This window comes from Malus domestica, chromosome 13 (assembly GCF_042453785.1).
Source record: "Malus domestica chromosome 13, GDT2T_hap1".
NCBI classification, from domain to species: Eukaryota; Viridiplantae; Streptophyta; class Magnoliopsida; order Rosales; family Rosaceae; genus Malus; species Malus domestica.
Window position 1 is genome coordinate 13,597,538 of NC_091673.1, and position 16,710 is coordinate 13,614,247.

General features: G+C 41.0%; 1 protein-coding gene across 1 annotated transcript; it reads left to right on the top strand.

Annotated features, from left to right (window-relative positions):
* The first annotated feature begins 1,038 nt into the window (after positions 1-1,038).
* On the top strand, positions 1,039-15,531 carry LOC103453023 (anaphase-promoting complex subunit 7-like). The gene is made up of 18 exons (XM_029091530.2): positions 1,039-1,222; positions 1,321-1,389; positions 1,472-1,522; positions 1,804-1,938; positions 2,061-2,123; positions 2,519-2,634; positions 3,247-3,331; positions 3,529-3,588; positions 3,983-4,028; positions 4,859-4,932; positions 13,199-13,249; positions 13,419-13,619; positions 13,696-13,740; positions 13,854-13,947; positions 14,098-14,243; positions 14,325-14,554; positions 14,844-14,904; positions 15,035-15,531. The coding sequence occupies exons 1-18, from the start codon at positions 1,154-1,156 to the stop codon at positions 15,122-15,124; spliced, it is 1,686 nt and encodes a 561-aa protein (XP_028947363.1). The 5' UTR covers positions 1,039-1,153; the 3' UTR covers positions 15,125-15,531.
* The last annotated feature ends 1,179 nt before the right edge of the window (positions 15,532-16,710 follow it).

Here is a 16,710-nt window from a genome sequence, read left to right on the forward strand (position 1 = left end):
CTAGTTTCATTCTGACATTGACACGTGTCGTGTTGTGATTGACTTCTGATGTTGACACGTGTCGTGCTATGATTGGCTTCTGATGTCGACACGTGTTGCGCTATGATTGGCCTCCTGGTTGGAGGGAAACTCTTCTGGGTCCTTGACTGTATAACGTTGACTGGTGCTCAGTAATTTCGAGATTGGTCAAGTATGGTACAAACAAGTATAATATTTTACACTTTATACATTGCATGGTAAGCTACATGAATGACTTAGTACCATATAGAGTTCCTATGAGGTTCAAAAAGCAGGGTGAATATATTGAAGACCAAACCTCACGATCACTGACACGTGGGCTGGATATTTTGAAAGCAGGTTTGGAATTTTTTTTTTTCTTCTCTCGGAGAACACACACATACACATACCACTTCCACACACACACACGCATAGACACACACGCACAGACCACTTCCTTTTCCCTCATTCCTCTCCTCATTCATCTTCGGTTCTCCCCCCATCTCTTCTCTGCAAGTCTTCTTCCCAGAGCAGACAGACACACACACACCCCACTTCCCCGTGTTTCCCCCTTCCCCAATCTTTCGAACCTTCTCCCTCATTCATGTCCTTATTTCTTCTCCCCCATAACACAGACCACCACACCCACACCCGCCGAGCACCACAGTAGCGCACACTCCAGCGAGCACCATCACCAACTGTGGACGGTTCTTCCTCCCTTTCTTACCTCCCGACGACCACCATCAGGCAAGGGGATCCATCAAACAGTTTGATTCAAACCCGAGCGGGTTTTGGGATCCGGAGAAAATGAATTTTTTCATTTCTGATGACGGAGTCGCAGATCTTGGGTCTGAGCCTGGATTACAGAGAGAGATCTGGGCAGCTGCGACAATGCAGCCTCAGCTACCTTTCCGACGACGGAGCCACGATGATTGTTTCGATAATATCGAATATATCGCGATATTATTAATAATATCACGATATTTTAACAACAATTAAGAGGATACGTGAGAAAATATCTCTTTGAAAAACGATAATATCGACAATTCATTTTAGTCATTGGTTTTAGCCTTCGTTCACGGACACTGACGCCAATCGTTCAATAAATCTAATCGGAAGCAAAAACTTTCAAATTTTACTACTTTCGCTCGCAGAAATGGAGGTCCCCAAGGATCAAATCACCACTCTCATGGAGCACGGCCTCTACAACTCAGCTCAAATGCTCGTAATCTCTCTTCTCCCCTCCTGCTCCTCCAATTTCAAATTTTCTCTCCAGTTTCATAATTTTCCGGCGATTGAGATGTTGTTTGTGCTTGGTTTTAGGGTTGTTTTCTTGTTTCGTCTCCGGCCGCTAATGCCGAAATCAATCCACACCTTAAAGCTGAAGGCTTGGTCAGAATCTTCAACTCCATGAGTCCATGTATTTCTCCCTTTTTTTATTTCTTGTAATTGAATTGTGTATGTTTGCTTGCAGGTGCTTCTTGGTGATTCGTTGTATCGCGAAGGGGAGTTTCGCAGAGCAATTGTAAGAAAAAAATCACACATTTTCCGCTTATTTCGTATTGTAATGTACAAAGTAGTGATCTTGCACAAATGTAGTGGACTTAACACTCTTAGTGATTGCAACAAAGTTGGAAGGATTGTATAGCTTTTTACCGAGTTAGCTTAACCCATTAGGTGAAAATGTCAATTTAATACTTTCTCGTTATCTAACCAAAGCTGGATTTCTTTACTTTACGATTAATATGCTCCCGTGTTATTGATTTTTGGATGATTCTATATATTTGTTTTCTTTTTTGTTGACAGCATATTTATAAGCAAGCGTTGCAGCTTTGCAAGATGATTTCCAAGACAAATGCACCAGCTACTAGAAGCTCATTGTCGTCAACTAGGTCGTCTTCTCCAAATTTGTTTAATATTTCAGGAATTAATGAGAATGAGGTAGGCCGCTTTCACTTTCCGTATAGCTGTTTCTGTTTTCAGCTTATACCAAAGCATGATAGTGGTTCTTTTTTTTTGTTTGGCGCTATTTATACAAAGTTCCCTTCTTTGCTAAATGACAGGTGAAGTTCAAAATTGCATCCATTCACTTTGCGCTCGGTGAGAATGGAACAGCCCTTTCCGAGGTACGGACATGCATGCTCAAATGTTTATGGGCAGGGAAATTTGCATATTATCTGTGTTAGTAACTTAGTTGGAGGTCTGAGTATAAAGATCCTGACACATCCATGTTAATTTTGTTGGTTTTACTTGCCTCCTTGTCTTTCTTTTTATCTTTTTTTTTTCTATCTATTTCTCGTTAGTCCTATATATATTGTTAATTTGTTAACATAGTCACACGTCAGCTGGGTACCTTGGTAATATGTAGCATATAAGCACAGGGCACCCTTTCTTTGTAAGCTGGTTTTGCAAGAAAAAATACTACCCATTGGTTTCTCATCAATATCAATATGCACTTATATTTCTTATGTCACTTTCTGAACATTCTTCCTGGGGTCTGATGCACATATAAACTTTACAGATGGACAACATCCCAAGCAAATTCAGAAACTTGCGGATGAATCTCTTGATGGGAAAGCTGTATCGGTTTTCTAGACAGAATCGTTCTGCTGTTTCTTGTTTCAAAGAATGTCTAAGGTTTGTCAATCAAATTGTGATTCTCATGTTTCAGTTTGTATTTTTATTAATGCAGATAATTTGAGTCTTTTACTTGTTTAGGTAATAAAATCTTGTGATCGTTATGCTGCACTACTCTGAAGCTCAAGAATTTGGCAGTTCTTTGTTTCTCTGATGTTAGCAATTTCATTTTCTCATGGAAATTAATTTTTTAAGACTTGGATACTGTGATTGAAGTAATTAAAGGGTGGGATGGTTGAGGTCAATTGCAAGATTATAAGTGTTTTGTTCTGCAACCCTACCTTGTTATATGCTTTCTTTTTCTGGTAGGTCCTATATTATAAAAGAAGGTTGCACCTTGACTTTAGAAATAGTCTTTGGATCCCTTGTTATATTGTTATGGATGTAAAAGTCTTTGGATTTCCACCTTCTGCTCCCCTAAGTTTAATTGGGCTATAGTGTATCCATCTCCATATGTTTTTTATTCTCATGGAGATTGTTCCAAGTGAATTCCCTTCCTGTTGCAACTCAGTTCATATATGTCTTCAAATGTATTAACGATTTCTGGTCTGCTAGCAATCTTGACTTCATCTTGTTATATACATGCTGCTTCATTTTTGGCGCTTTCAACAGGCACTGCCCTTATGTCATGGAGGCTATTGTAGCTTTAGCAGAATTAGGAGTTGCTGCCAAAGACATTATTTCCTTGATTCCTCAGGTTTGTCCTGTAAAGTTTTTTCACAGTGAAGCTGTCTTTGTCTTATGCTGTGTGTAGAAAAACAGAAATTATAAGGGGCCATATGAGACATAGAGCTCATGGGCCTATTGTTATCTGATTACGTATGTAGTGACACTTTATAATTAGATGTCTATCCCAATGTTTCTTCAATTCTGCTTCTTGACCCTCAATTTCAGACTCCAAATAGAAGCGGGAGGGCTCCATTTGATCATTTTGACTCAAGCCGTTGGCTGCATGTAAGTAACAATTGGGAAAGCAGAGGTCGTTTATCATTAGCTATCATTTGGTCTATGTTTATTTATTTTATGCTATGTGCAGATGGCTTCATATCCACATTGAGCCGTGACACTCATCGTGACAAATATTGTAATGTTGTTTGGATAGACTGATATGGCCAGAAGAGAGTAGTTGTCATAGTACCTAGGATGAAGTTTTTTGTTAGTCAGCCTATGTAGTTGGTTTGTCATGCATTAGAAAGAATGCATGTGCATTTTGCAATTTAGCTTGCATAATTTTGTTCTTTCACAAGTTACAACTGAGCAGTTCTATGATAGGATGTACATAATGGATTGAAAGGGGGAAAGCCCGATTACTCCAACAAAGTTGTTACATTTGTTTTTTTCTGTGCAGCGCTACGTTGAGGCTCAGTGTTGTGTTGCTTTGAATGATTACAGAGGTAATGGGAGTATTTCTTCTCTACTCTTGGGTTTTTATTTGTATGTGTGTTTGTGGAAACTTGAGAACATATTCAATAAGTCTTTTGTCGTGATAAGGCTTGCTTCATCGTCAACATTGCATGCATTGACACTTCATTTTGTAAATTTATACAACTAATGGATGGTAATCATATTGCTCTGTCAACAACCCCTGTGCAAATGCCCCTTTTTCGGGCAAAGAAGTAAGGGGGATTTTGCATAGATAAAAATGGGGATTATTATGGTTAATGTCTTTGTTGTATATAGATTAGTTGTATTATGAAGAAAGTTGAGGTTCCACCATAATACCAATTGGCAATATGGGGAGTGGCCCAACTTACTTATAAGCCCATGCAAGTTCTCTCCTCCCATCAATGTAGGACTCATTCTCAACACGCCTCCTCACGTGTGGTGAATTTTCAAGCCTAATATGTGGACAACAAAACGAGGTGACATGGAGCGTGAGTGGCCGTTTTGCTTCACACGTTGGACAACCTACTCTGATACCATGAAAAAGTTGAGGTTCCACCATAAAACCAATTGGCAATATAAGGAGTAGCCCAACTTACTTATAAGCCCATGCAAGGTCCCTCCTCCCTTCAATGTGGGACTTATTCTCAACATATTACTTCTAGAATTCATATTGGATGATATCCTATAAGGAAGTAGAAAGTTGTTAGAAACAGATATTTGTTGCAGTTCGCATTATTTTATTTTACATCTTTTCCCGATCCTAGATGTAGTTTCATTATGTTATTAGTGGAAATTCTGCTTGCATTTACAGTCTATATATTTAACTTTGGCGTTGCAGGTGGTCTGGAACTCTTTATGGATCTTTTACAACGTTTTCCTAATAATTTACACCTCTTACTTGAAGTTGCAAAGGTTAGAACTAATTGTATGTGTGGCTATTTGCAGTTTTTGCAATGACAATAATGGTATAGTGTTGTCTACCAATTTTGCTTGATAATAAGCCAATATATGCACTGATTGCTTATGATGGGAGGAGTAGGTTTCTGACAACAAAATCTCATCTGTATGTACCATGAGTATCTAGGTTCCTTGTTTACTTCTTTTAAGTTCTCATTCCAACTAGATATTTGCAGCTGCTCTTTGTTAGGTATAATTTACAATGTATGGCACTATTTATCAACCACCAAAATGCTCACCTCACTGCTAAAACAAAAAAGATAATTACAGTTTCATCCTTCTATAGAATTATCTATGAAAATCTTGCTGCTAATTTTTGGCTTGTGTTATGGGCATAAGTAACTTACAGAATTGTAATTACCCATCTATTTACTTTTATTTATTTCTGAAAATATAATGTTTGGCCTTATTAAGAAATACCTCCAATTTACGCTGAATGAATGCAAAGAGCACTTTGATTCTGATTACAACAACAATAACAAAGCCTTTTCCCACTAAGTGGGGTCGGCTATGTGAATACTAGAACACCATTGCGCTCGGTTTTGTGTCATGTCCTCTGTTAGATCCAAGTACTCTAAGTCTTTTCTTAGGGTCTCTTCTAAAGTTTTCCTAGGTCTTCATCTACCCCTTCGGCTCTGAACCTCTGTCCCGTAGTCACATCTTCGAACTGAAGCGTCAGTAGGCTTTCTTTGCACATGTCCAACCCACTCATTCCTAATCTTATCCTTTCTCGTGAGCCCACACCTCCAACGAAGCATCCTCATCTCCGCTACACCCATTTTGTGTACGTGTTGATGCTTCACTGCCCAACATTCTGTGCCATACAGCATCGCCGACCTTATTGCCGTCCTATAAAATTTTTCCTTGAGCTTCAGTGGCATACAACGGTCACACAACACGCCGGATGCACTCTTCCACTTCATCCATCCCGCTTGTATTCCATATATTCTATCTTTGATCGGCTTAGGCAAAGACCTTTAGATTCCAACACTTCTCTTCAAAGGTTAAGCTTCGCATTTACCCCTTCCTGAGTTTCATCTATCAACCCTATATCGTTTGCGTAAAGCATACACCGAGGAATAACATCTTGAATATGTCCTGTTAACTCATCCATTACCAATGCAAAAAGGTAAGGACTTAAGGATTGTTGATGCACAAAATCAGTGAGGACTTTGGTACAACAGAAAGTATTAAGTTTGTGACCTTCGTTAGATTGCTCTGGTCATTAGTGTGGATAAATATGTAAAAGGATAGAGATAGGAGAGCAAACACAAGATGTACGTGGTTCACCCAGATTGGCTACGTCCACGAAGTAGATGAGTTCTCATTAATTGTGAAGGGTTTACACAAGTACAGAGGTTCAAACTCTCCTTTAGTGGGTACAAGTGAATGATTTAGTACAAATGGCATTAGGAAATATTTTGGGAATGATCTCCTTTTATAGAAGAGAGTTTCTAGCCTTGTTCTGACATTGACACGTGTCGTGTTGTGATTGGCTTCCGATGTTGACACATGTCGCGCTATGATTGGCTTCTGATGTCGACACGTGTCGCTCTGTGATTGGCCTCCTGGTTGGAGGGGAAACTCCTCGGTTGGGGACTTGCAAGATCCAAGCCGTTGAGTAATCATGAAACTTCTAAGTACCGAAGTGTGGTATCGTCTTCACTTGCCTTATCTGTCTCATAGGTAGATGTGGCATCTTCTCTGGAAGTACTCTTCCTCCGTCCAGGGGTGGTATCTTTAACTGGTGGAGATGCACAAGGTAATGTATCAATTTCACTTGAAGCTTACTTGTAGTTTCAGGCGTGGTCAAGCGCGATACAAACCATGTAGTAGGAGTCATCCAAGTCGCCGAGCTAGGGGATCTGCTGAAAGAGGTGACAGACAAGGTAAGCAATCATAGCTCCAAGCAATCAGTCCCAGATCAGAAGTTTAATTTCGAGTTTCGGCTGATTGTTCTCATTCTCCTTATCTTACAGGCAACATGAAGGATAAAGAGAAGAAAAGGAAAAGAGATGATATGATATACTTTTGCTTTTGAAGAAGTAACTTTCCACAGGCTTATTCTTGAACTGGGCTAGAGGATTTTCTGGTTACCTCCAGAGTATAAGGCCGACTGAAGAATTTGAGGGTCAAAACAAGTCCATCAAATCTACAGTACGTTCGACCCTGCTGATATGTGATACTTTTGCTGTTGACAAAGTAGTGGAAGTATCGGCACGTGTTCTGTTACGCTTGTCTCCACATGCTTCCTTGTATCCTTCTCACTGGCCCTATCTGTTCCTCAGGCAGATGTGGTATCTTCTCTGGAAGCATAAGATGTTGAAGATGAGTACTCGAGAGCAATGCCAGGTAAGTAATCAGGTAAGGGGTTCCAAGCAGTCAGTTCCTGACTAGAAGCTTGATTCCAAGTGCTGACTGATTGCTCTCTTTCTCCTTGTCTTGCAAGTAAGAACAAAGCCAAAGGAAAAGACAGGGAAAAAGCATGATATGGGACTCTTGCTTTTAACCTTGATGATATGAGATATTCTTACTCTGGTGTAGCTTGTTTGCAGAGGTATTATCGGGGGGAAAGAAAGCTGAGTATTTCGAGAGGTTTCGTTGGGAGTGCCCTCTCAGATATGAGGAAGGATTGAGCATTTTTGCAGGTCTACCTATCCGTTGAGGATGAAGGTCGACATATATAGGAGTCTCCCTAACAAGTAGTAATGCTATTCCTTTACCTTTCTTGGTCATTGCATTGTAGTGAAAGCTGCCTGCTTCACGTGTTTTAACTCTGTCAGAGCACTTTGAAAAAGTGGTCTGTGGTATCTGGAAAGCTGATGTTGTGTGTGAAGATTACAGACAAGTTTTATCCAAGGAGATCTGGCTCTCGAAGTTGAGAAAGCGATGCCTCTTTGGTTTTCGAACAAGCGATCCTGTCGGGGATCTGGCTCTCGAGATTCGAAGAACGGTGCCTCTTCGATTTTTGAGAAAGCAATCCTATTGGGAGTCTGGCTCTTGAAATTCGGAGAGCGGTGTCTCTTCGATTTTTGAGAAAGTAATCCTGTTGAGAGTCTGGCTCTCGAGATTTGAAGGGCGGTGCCTCCTCGAATTTGGAGCAAGCAATCTTGTTGGCAGTGTTTTATCGAATGTGAGTAAAGGTTGAGCATTTTTGCTAGTCTACCTTGCCACGGAGCACATAGGTTGACACACACAGGGACTTTCCAATTATCCAGCAGTGGTGCTGTTCCTTTACCCTTGTGGGTAATAATATGGTAACTAAACCTTCAAAATTTATGTCTAAACTTTGTTAGTGCTGTTTCTTTGCTATTCTTTTACCCTTCTTGGTCATAGCGATGTAGTGGGAGCTGCAAGCTTCACGTGTCTAAACTTTGTCAGAGATCTTTGGCAAAGTTATCTGTGGTACCCATGAGCTGATGTTGCGTGTGGAAAGTGGATGATTGAACAGTAAAACTCACGTGCTTTCTACTTCACCAGAAATCTTTGACAGATTACCCGTAATTTTCGCAAAACTGAGTGTGCATGTGACAGGTGCTGACAAGGCTGAGAAAGTAGGTGCCTCTTCGATTTCTGAGATCGGCCCTCGTGGTCTCTGAGCAGCCCAGCTTTTGAGAAAGCAAGCGCCTCTTCGATTTTTGAGATCGGCCCTCGTGGTCTTTGAGCAGCCCAGCTTTTGAGAAATCAAACGCCTCTTCGATCTCTGAGATCGGCCCTCGTGGTCCCTGAGCAGCCAAGCTTTTGAGAAAGCAAACGCCTCTTCGATTTCTGAGCAGGCGCCCCTTCGATTTCTGAAGCTCCGTCGAGTGCAGATTTTTATAGAGGCTGGCATTAAGTTCCAAAGCACACTTGAATCTCCACCAGTAGAAGCTCCCTTCTTACACTTCTAAGATCTTGATTTGTCCGACCTCTTCTCTCTTCAACATCTTTGAAAATGTCTGGTCCTTCCGATCGTCGTTTTGACTTGAACCTTGGTGAAGAGGCAGTCGTGCCTTCTCTAGACAACATATGGCGCCCATCCTTCTTATCCCCTACTGGTCCTCTTACCGTTGGGGATTCCGTGATGAAGAATGATATGACCGTTGTGGTGATGGCCAGGAACATTCTCACTTCCAAAGATAACAGACTTCTTTCCAAACAGTCTGATGAGTTGGATGTTAAGGATTCTCTGGCTCTCAGTGTTCAATGTGCAGGTTCTGTGTAAAATATGGCCCAACGCCTATTTGCTCGAACCCGCCAGTTGAATCATTGGCGGCTGAAGTGATGAGTCTCAAGCAGGAGATTAGAGGGCTCAAGCATGAGAATAAACAGTTGCACATGCTCGCACATGACTATGCTACAAACATGAAGAGGAAGCTTGACCAGGTGAAGGAATCTGATGGTCAGATTTTACTTGATCATCAGAGGTTTGTGGGTTTGTTCCAAAGGCATTTATTGCCTTCGTCTTCTAGGGCTGTACCGCGTAATGAAGCTCCAAATGATCAGCCTCCGATGCCTGTTCCTTCTAGGGTTTTGTCCAGTACTGAGGCTTCGAGTGATCACCCTCCAGTGCCTTCTCTTTCTGGGGCTCTACCGACTGCTGAGACTTCTCCTAAGCAACCTTTGTGAAGGCCCCCTCTTGTTTGTTTATTTTGACTCATGTATATGTACATATTTGTAACTTATCGGAGATATTAATAAATAAGCTTTGCTTCATTTCAAAGTATTGTGTTAAATACACCAAAGCCTTCTTCACTAAGTTCTTTGAATTTTTCTTTTGTTGAAGCTTGTATGTTGAAGCTTTGTGAGTGAAGCATGTAGGTTGAGGTAGTGTTCCCTTAATTTCTCGAGTGAGGGAAACTTTTCAGTTGGAGACTTGAAAAATCCAAGTCACTGAGTAGGGTCGGCTATATGAATCTTAGAACGCCATTATGCTCGGTCCTGTGTCATGTCCTCCGTTAGATCCAAGTACTCTAAGTTTTTTCTTAGAGTCTCTTCCAAAGTTTTCCTAGGTCTTCCTTTACCCCTTCGGCCCTGGACCTCTATCCTGTAGTCGCATCTTCTAACTGGAGTGTCAGTAGGCCTTCTTTGCACATGTCCAAACCACTGTAACTGATTTTCTCTCAGCTTTCCTACAATTTCGGCTACTTCTACTTTACCTCGGATATCCTCATTCCTAATCTTATCATTTCTCGTGTGCCCACACATCCAACGAAGCATCCTCATCTCCGCTACACCCATTTTATGTACGTATTGATGCTTTACCGCCCAACATTTTGTGCCATACAACATCGCTGGCCTTATTGCCGTCCTATAAAATTTTCCCTTGAGCTTTACTGGCATACGACGGTCACACAACACGCTGGATGCATTCTTCCACTTCATCCATCCAGCTTGTATTCTATGGTTGAGATCTCCATCTAATTCTCTGTTCTTTTGCAAGATAGATCCTAGGTAGCGAAAGCAGTTGCTCTTTGGTATTTCCTGATCTCCGATCCTCACCCCTAACTCATTTTGCCCTCCATTTGCACTTGAACTTGCACTCCATATATTCTGTCTTTGATCGGCTTAGGTGAAGACCTTTAGATTCCAACACTTCTCTCCAAAGGTTAAGCTTCACATTTACCCCTTCTTGAGTTTCATCTATCAACACTATATCGTATGCGAAAAGCATACACCAAGGAATATCATCTTGAATATGTCCTGTTAACTCATCCATTACCAACGCAAAAAGGTAAGGACTTAAGGATTAGCTTTGATGTAATCCTACAGTTATGGGGAAGCTTTCGGTTTGTCTTTCATGAGTTCTTACGGCAGTCTTTGCTCCTTCATACATATCCTTTATGGCTTGGATATATGCTACTCGTACTCCTTTCTTCTCCAAAATCCTCTAGAGAATGTCTCTTGGGATCCTATCATACGCTTTTTCCAAATCTATAAAGACCATGTGTAAATCCTTTTTCCCCTCTCTATATCTTTCCATCAATCTTCGTAAGAGATAGATTGCCTCCATGGTTGAGCGTCCTGGCATGAACCCGAATTGGTTGTCCGAAACCTGTGTCTCTTGCCTCAATCTATGCTCAATGACTCTCTCCTAGAGCTTCATTGTATGACTCATTAACTTAATACCCCTATAGTTCATGCAATTTTGTACGTCGCCCTTATTCTTGTAGATAGGCACCAAAGTGCTCTTTCGCCACTCATTTGGCATCTTCTTCGTTTTCAAAATCCTATTGAAAAGGTCAGTGAGCCATGCTATACCTGTCTCTCCCAAGACTTTCCACACTTCGATCGGTATATCATCTGGGCCCATTGCTTTTATATGCTTCATCTTCTTCAAAGCTACAACCACTTCTTCCTTCCTGATTCAACGATAAAAGGAGTAGTTTCTACACTCTTCTGAGTTACTCAACTCCCCTAAAGAAGTACTCCTTTCATGTCCTTCATTGAAAAGATTATGAAAATAACCTCTCCATTTGTTTTTGACCGCGTTCTCTGTAGCAAGAACCTTTCCATCCTCATCCTTAATGCACCTCACTTGGTTTAGGTCCCTTGTCTTCTTTTCCCTTGCTCTAGCTAGTTTATAGACATCCAACTCTCATTCTTTGGTATCTAGTCGCTTATACATATCGTCATAAGCCACTAACTTAGCTTCTCTCACAGCTTTCTTCGCCTCTTGTTTCGCTCTTCTATACCTTTCACCATTTTCATCGGTCCTATCCTTGTATAAGGCTTTACAACATTCCTTCTTAGCCTTCACCTTTGTTTGTACCTCCTCATTCCACCACCAAGATTCCTTTTGGTGTGGAGTCAAGCCCTTGGACTCTCCTAATACCTCTTTTGCTACTTTTCGGATACAACTAGCCATGGAATCCCACCTTTGGCTAGCTTCCCCCTCACTATCCCACACACATTGGGTGATTACTTTCTCTTTGAAAATGACTTGTTTTTCTCCTTTTAGATTCCACCATCTAGTCCTTGGGCACTTCCAAGTCTTGTTCTTTTTTCACTCTTTTGATATGTACATCCATCACCAACAAGCGATGTTGATTAGCCAAGCTCTCTCTCCGGTATAACTTTGCAATCCTTACAAGTTATATGATCCCCTTTCCTCATTAGAAGAAAATCTATTTGTGTTTTGACGACCCATTCTTGTAGGTGATCACATGTTCTTCTCTCTTCTTAAAGAAGGTGTTGGCTAAGAAGAGATCATATGCCATTGCAAAATCCAAGATAGCTTCTCCATCCTCATTTCTCTCCCCAAAACCATGGCCACCATGAAAACCTCCATAGTTGCCTGTCTCCTTGCCTACATGTCCATTTAAATCTCCTCCTATAAATAACTTCTCCGTTTGAGCAATTCCTTGCACCAAGTCTCCAAGGTCTTCCCAAAATTTCTCCTTCGAACTTGTATCCAACCCTACTTGAGGTGCGTACGCACTAATCACATTGATGAGTTCTTGTCCTATTACAATCTTGATTTCCATGATTCTATCTCCTACCTTCTTGACATCTACAACATCTTGTGTCAAGGTCTTGTCCATGATGATGCCAACACCGTTTCTCGTTCTATTTCTGCCCGAATACCAGAGTTTAAACCCCGAGTTTTCTAGATCCTTTGCCTTAAGACTAACCCACTTAGTTTCTTGTAGGCACATAATATTTATCCTTCTCCTCACCATAACTTCCACTACTTCCATAGATTTTCCCGTTAGGGTTCCTATATTCCACGTTCCTAAACGCATTCTACTCTCTTGAACTCTACCCTTCTGTCCTAGCTTCTTCAACCTCCCCCGTCTAATAGGATCAAAGTACTTTTTTTGTGTGTCCTGTGTAAAGTTGATAGGAGCATATGCTCCCAAACAACTTTGAGTGAAGTCGTTCGAAAAGATGTTTCTATGGCCCCCTTGCTCATTTAACACTGCATCCGGGTGCTGATGGAGATACAGCGACCCTTGCTCACTTATCACTGTGCTCGGGCCACACAGCGCGCCACTTACTGGTGACGCCCTAGCTTTAGCGCGATTTCGTTCTGGATTCACTGTCGACTACCTGACGCCCTCCCCCTCCTCCTTTATCCGGGCTTGGGACCGGCAATGTAAGATAAACTTACACAGGCGGAGTTACTTTGATTCTGATGACTCGGGTTAAATTTGCTTTAATAGACTTAAATGTTGTCCTATGTTGTTTCTAATAAGGTTTTTATTTCTGCTTTTGTATATGTAAAAACTTGCATGGAAAGGTTGAAGCTATTATTGGGAAAAACGATGAGGCTATATTGAATTTTGAAAAGGTAATTTCTGGTCATTATGGTGATGCAAGTGTCCATCTCTCTCTCTCTCTCTCTCTCTCTCTCTCTCTCAGACACGCACATGCCCATGAGCATGCTTGCTCATATGCCCTTAAATGAATGCGTGTCATGCAAATACGAACTCACGTTTTGATGCTTCTATTCTTTGCAGGCTCGATCAATTGATCCATGTGTTGTAACATATATGGATGAGTATGCAATGCTTCTAAATACAAAGTCTGACTTTCCGAAGCTCAATAAATTAGTTCATGATTTGCTTATTGCTGATTCTACAAGGCCAGAAGTATTTGTGGCCTTATCTGTACTTTGGGAAAGGAAAGATGAGAGAGGATCTTTATCCTATGTTGAGAAGGTCTGTACTTTATGTTTGCTGGTTTTTAATTTACCTTATTTATATATCTCATAAGTTTCTTATTTATTTGCATCAGAGTATACGAATCGATGAGAGGCACATCCCAGGTTATATAATGAAGGTACTGATATGATCTTATATATGATAAGCTGCAGCATCTATGTTAAAAAATATCACCGTATCTTTCTTCTTACCCTGTTCTTAATGAGGAAACATGAATTTTTCCAAGCTCAGGGTAACCTTTTGTTATCAATGAAGCGAGCAGAAGCAGCTGTAGTTGCCTTCAGGGCAGCTCAAGAGTTGAGACCTGATATTCGTTCATATCAAGGTGGGACTTGTAAAGGAAAATACTCATCAGCATGACATGCATCTTATGTCGGCATTGAGTTTTTTATATTCGATTCAACCATTTTTTAAAAGAGAGAAATATGAAATAATTGCAGACACTTTATGATTGGTAACTCAAATATGTTTTCAGGTTTGGTTCATTCATATTTAGCTCTCTCTAAAATCAAAGAGGCTTTATATGCTTCCAGGGAGGCTATGAAGGCTATGCCTCAATCTGCGAAGGCTTTAAAATTGGTCGGGGATGTACATGCGAGTAACCCTGGTGGTAGGGAGAAGGTAAACCCATAACAGATTATTTCAGCATGAGTTCAGAAGTCAAGTTGATGTACTTGTGAATTCAACCTAATCTTGAAACAGGCAAAAAAGTTCTATGAGTCAGCCCTTAGGCTGGAATCTGGTTACCTTGGAGCTGCATTAGCTCTAGCTGAGCTCCATGTTAACGAAGGCCGCAATGGGGATGCTGTGTCACTGCTAGAGCGATATCTGAAGGACTGGGCAGATGACTCTCTGCATGTGAAACTTGCTCAAGTATTTGCTGCAACAAATATGCTCCAAGAGGCATTGTCGCATTATCAAGCTGCATTGAGGTTAAGTGTTATTTTGGATATCCAGAATCACTTTCTCACTGTTAGGACTTAAAATGTGCATTCTCATTAATTATTTGCTTGCGTGTGCTTGTGTGTGGTGTGGAAATTTTAGGGATCCCATAAATAGCAATTTAAGGAAGTCGTCCTGAAAAATAATTGAGGCCGTTAAAGAAATTAAATCCCAACTATTAGTGGCATGGGATTATAACACACTTTTGATCTGTTGTGCAATTCTGTATGATCTTATGACTATAAAGTGCTCAATTTTATTTTCTGACATGAATTGCAGGATAAACCAACAGAATGAAGCTGCAAAAAAAGGTTTAGAGCGCTTAGAGAAACAGATGAAGGTCTGTCATCCTGTGTATATAGCTTAAATGAGTGATTGGGTGTTTGGTTTAGATTGTTTAATATAATGATTTGCTCAACAATGGTGAGGCAATTGAGCAAGATGTAGTTTGAAAGTTGTACTTTCTGTAGGGGGTGGATCCAGATGCACCTGAAGAAGATGATGAAGAAAATGAGATCGATGATGCTGATGCAGACCAAGAAGAGACTGAGCTTCTTTGAATTATGCTAACCACAAGTATTCTCACAGCTTCCATGACGAGACTCTAGTTGCAAAGAATGCCATCGTTGGAAGTAGAGTGGGGAATTTTGCAATTCTGCAAGCAAACTGACCCACCGGAAATGAAATTCTTATCTTTCCGTGTCACAACAGGCCACCAACGGAAGGCGTAAGGTCATGCAGCATATATTGGGAGAAGGTGAGAATATTCACCAGTTGCTGCGTAGTTACGATCTTTGGGACCAAGGCAATCCTCCTAATGGTGGCAACCCTGTCATCTCCAATTCTTTACCAATTTTGTTGTCATATAAGTGTAATTCATTATGATCTCATGTTACAATGCAACTTGTATAAAGTGGAGTCTATATTCTCGCCCTTTGTACTTACTGGATTTAGATGTTCTTGCGAACCTTCGTGCTTACGGCTGCCCTAGTACTATGTCGTCTGTACATAATTGTGTCATCTGTCGTGAAAGTTGATTTTGACAAAGAACAAAAATTAGCTTCAGTAGTCATGAAACATCAGAATCAATGTTTTCTTCATGTGAACGTGGAAAAAGGCCACAAATGTTTCATATCAAAACACATTTGAAGGTTCGGACCAAAAACAAAAAGCACATGTTAAGGTGACGGATTCACTTATGTACACGGTAGAGCAAGTCGGATTCTCCATACCGAGCTCCACAAGGCGCCCGACTGGTCTCATAACCAAGCAAAAGCGTTGTGGAAGCTTGACGTCTAGTATGGGTTTGGTTCGGTGCCATTGGAGGGCAGTTGGGATTTGTTTAGCAGCTCCCTGCTCTCCGTTCATAAGATATTCAAGTCTGTTCTTTGTTTCTACAGACTAGAAAGGTTTCCTAGGAGTAGGTGCTCGGTTCTCCATAGACTGCAATCTTTGTTTGAGATGGAAAACTTCAACCTGCACGGCGACAAGTAGAGGATGTCGTTTGTGGCTTACAAAATAAAGAACTAAACCGTTGACATATAGATTTTGTAAGGTTTAGAGGCAACTTAATTCAGTAGTTAGCGAAAATTTCATACCTGTAGTTGGAATGACCTTGCTCGTTCTCCGGCAAGGACTCCTCTAGTTGAATGGAGCTCCTGCATTATATATTTAATCACCCCGAGTAGTTTGTCAGCAGCTTCCCGGCTGGCCAACGCAGCAGCTAACTGCCCTTGTAAAATTTCATTCTTTCTTATTAGTGCGGCCATCTTCGATTCATCATACTTGAAGGAGTTGATAGGGCCCCTAGTTTACTATCATTTTGTGGGAACGGCATCGTCGTTATCAGTTGAAAGCATTGTCCTGAAAATCCCTGCCTAGCACCGCCGAAGCTCCGTCTAAGCGCTAGGCGGTTGGCCATCGTTCCGATTAATGCTTAAGTGTTTGAAAATTAAGAAAGGGCGCCTATACCTACTGAGGCGGCCACCTAGACCGCCTAGGCACCCGCCTAGCCCGCCTAGATCCGCCTAAACACCTGCATAGGTTGCGACTCACTTAGATAGAAAATAGATAACTTTCATTTTGCATTTTATTTTTCCAATAAATTGCAAGAGACTTGTTGAATACTTAAAGGAACACACATTAT

What these genes read in the sequence shown, in the direction of transcription:
- LOC103453023 (XM_029091530.2), top strand. Translation starts at nt 1,154, where the DNA reads ATGGAGGTCCCCAAGGATCAAATCACCACTCTCATGGAGCACGGCCTC. An exon ending in TGATATTCGTTCATATCAAG is followed by an intron (nt 13,948 to 14,097) that starts GTGGGACTTGTA and finishes ATATGTTTTCAG; the next exon opens with GTTTGGTTCATTCATATTTA. An exon ending in CATTATCAAGCTGCATTGAG is followed by an intron (nt 14,555 to 14,843) that starts GTTAAGTGTTAT and finishes CATGAATTGCAG; the next exon opens with GATAAACCAACAGAATGAAG.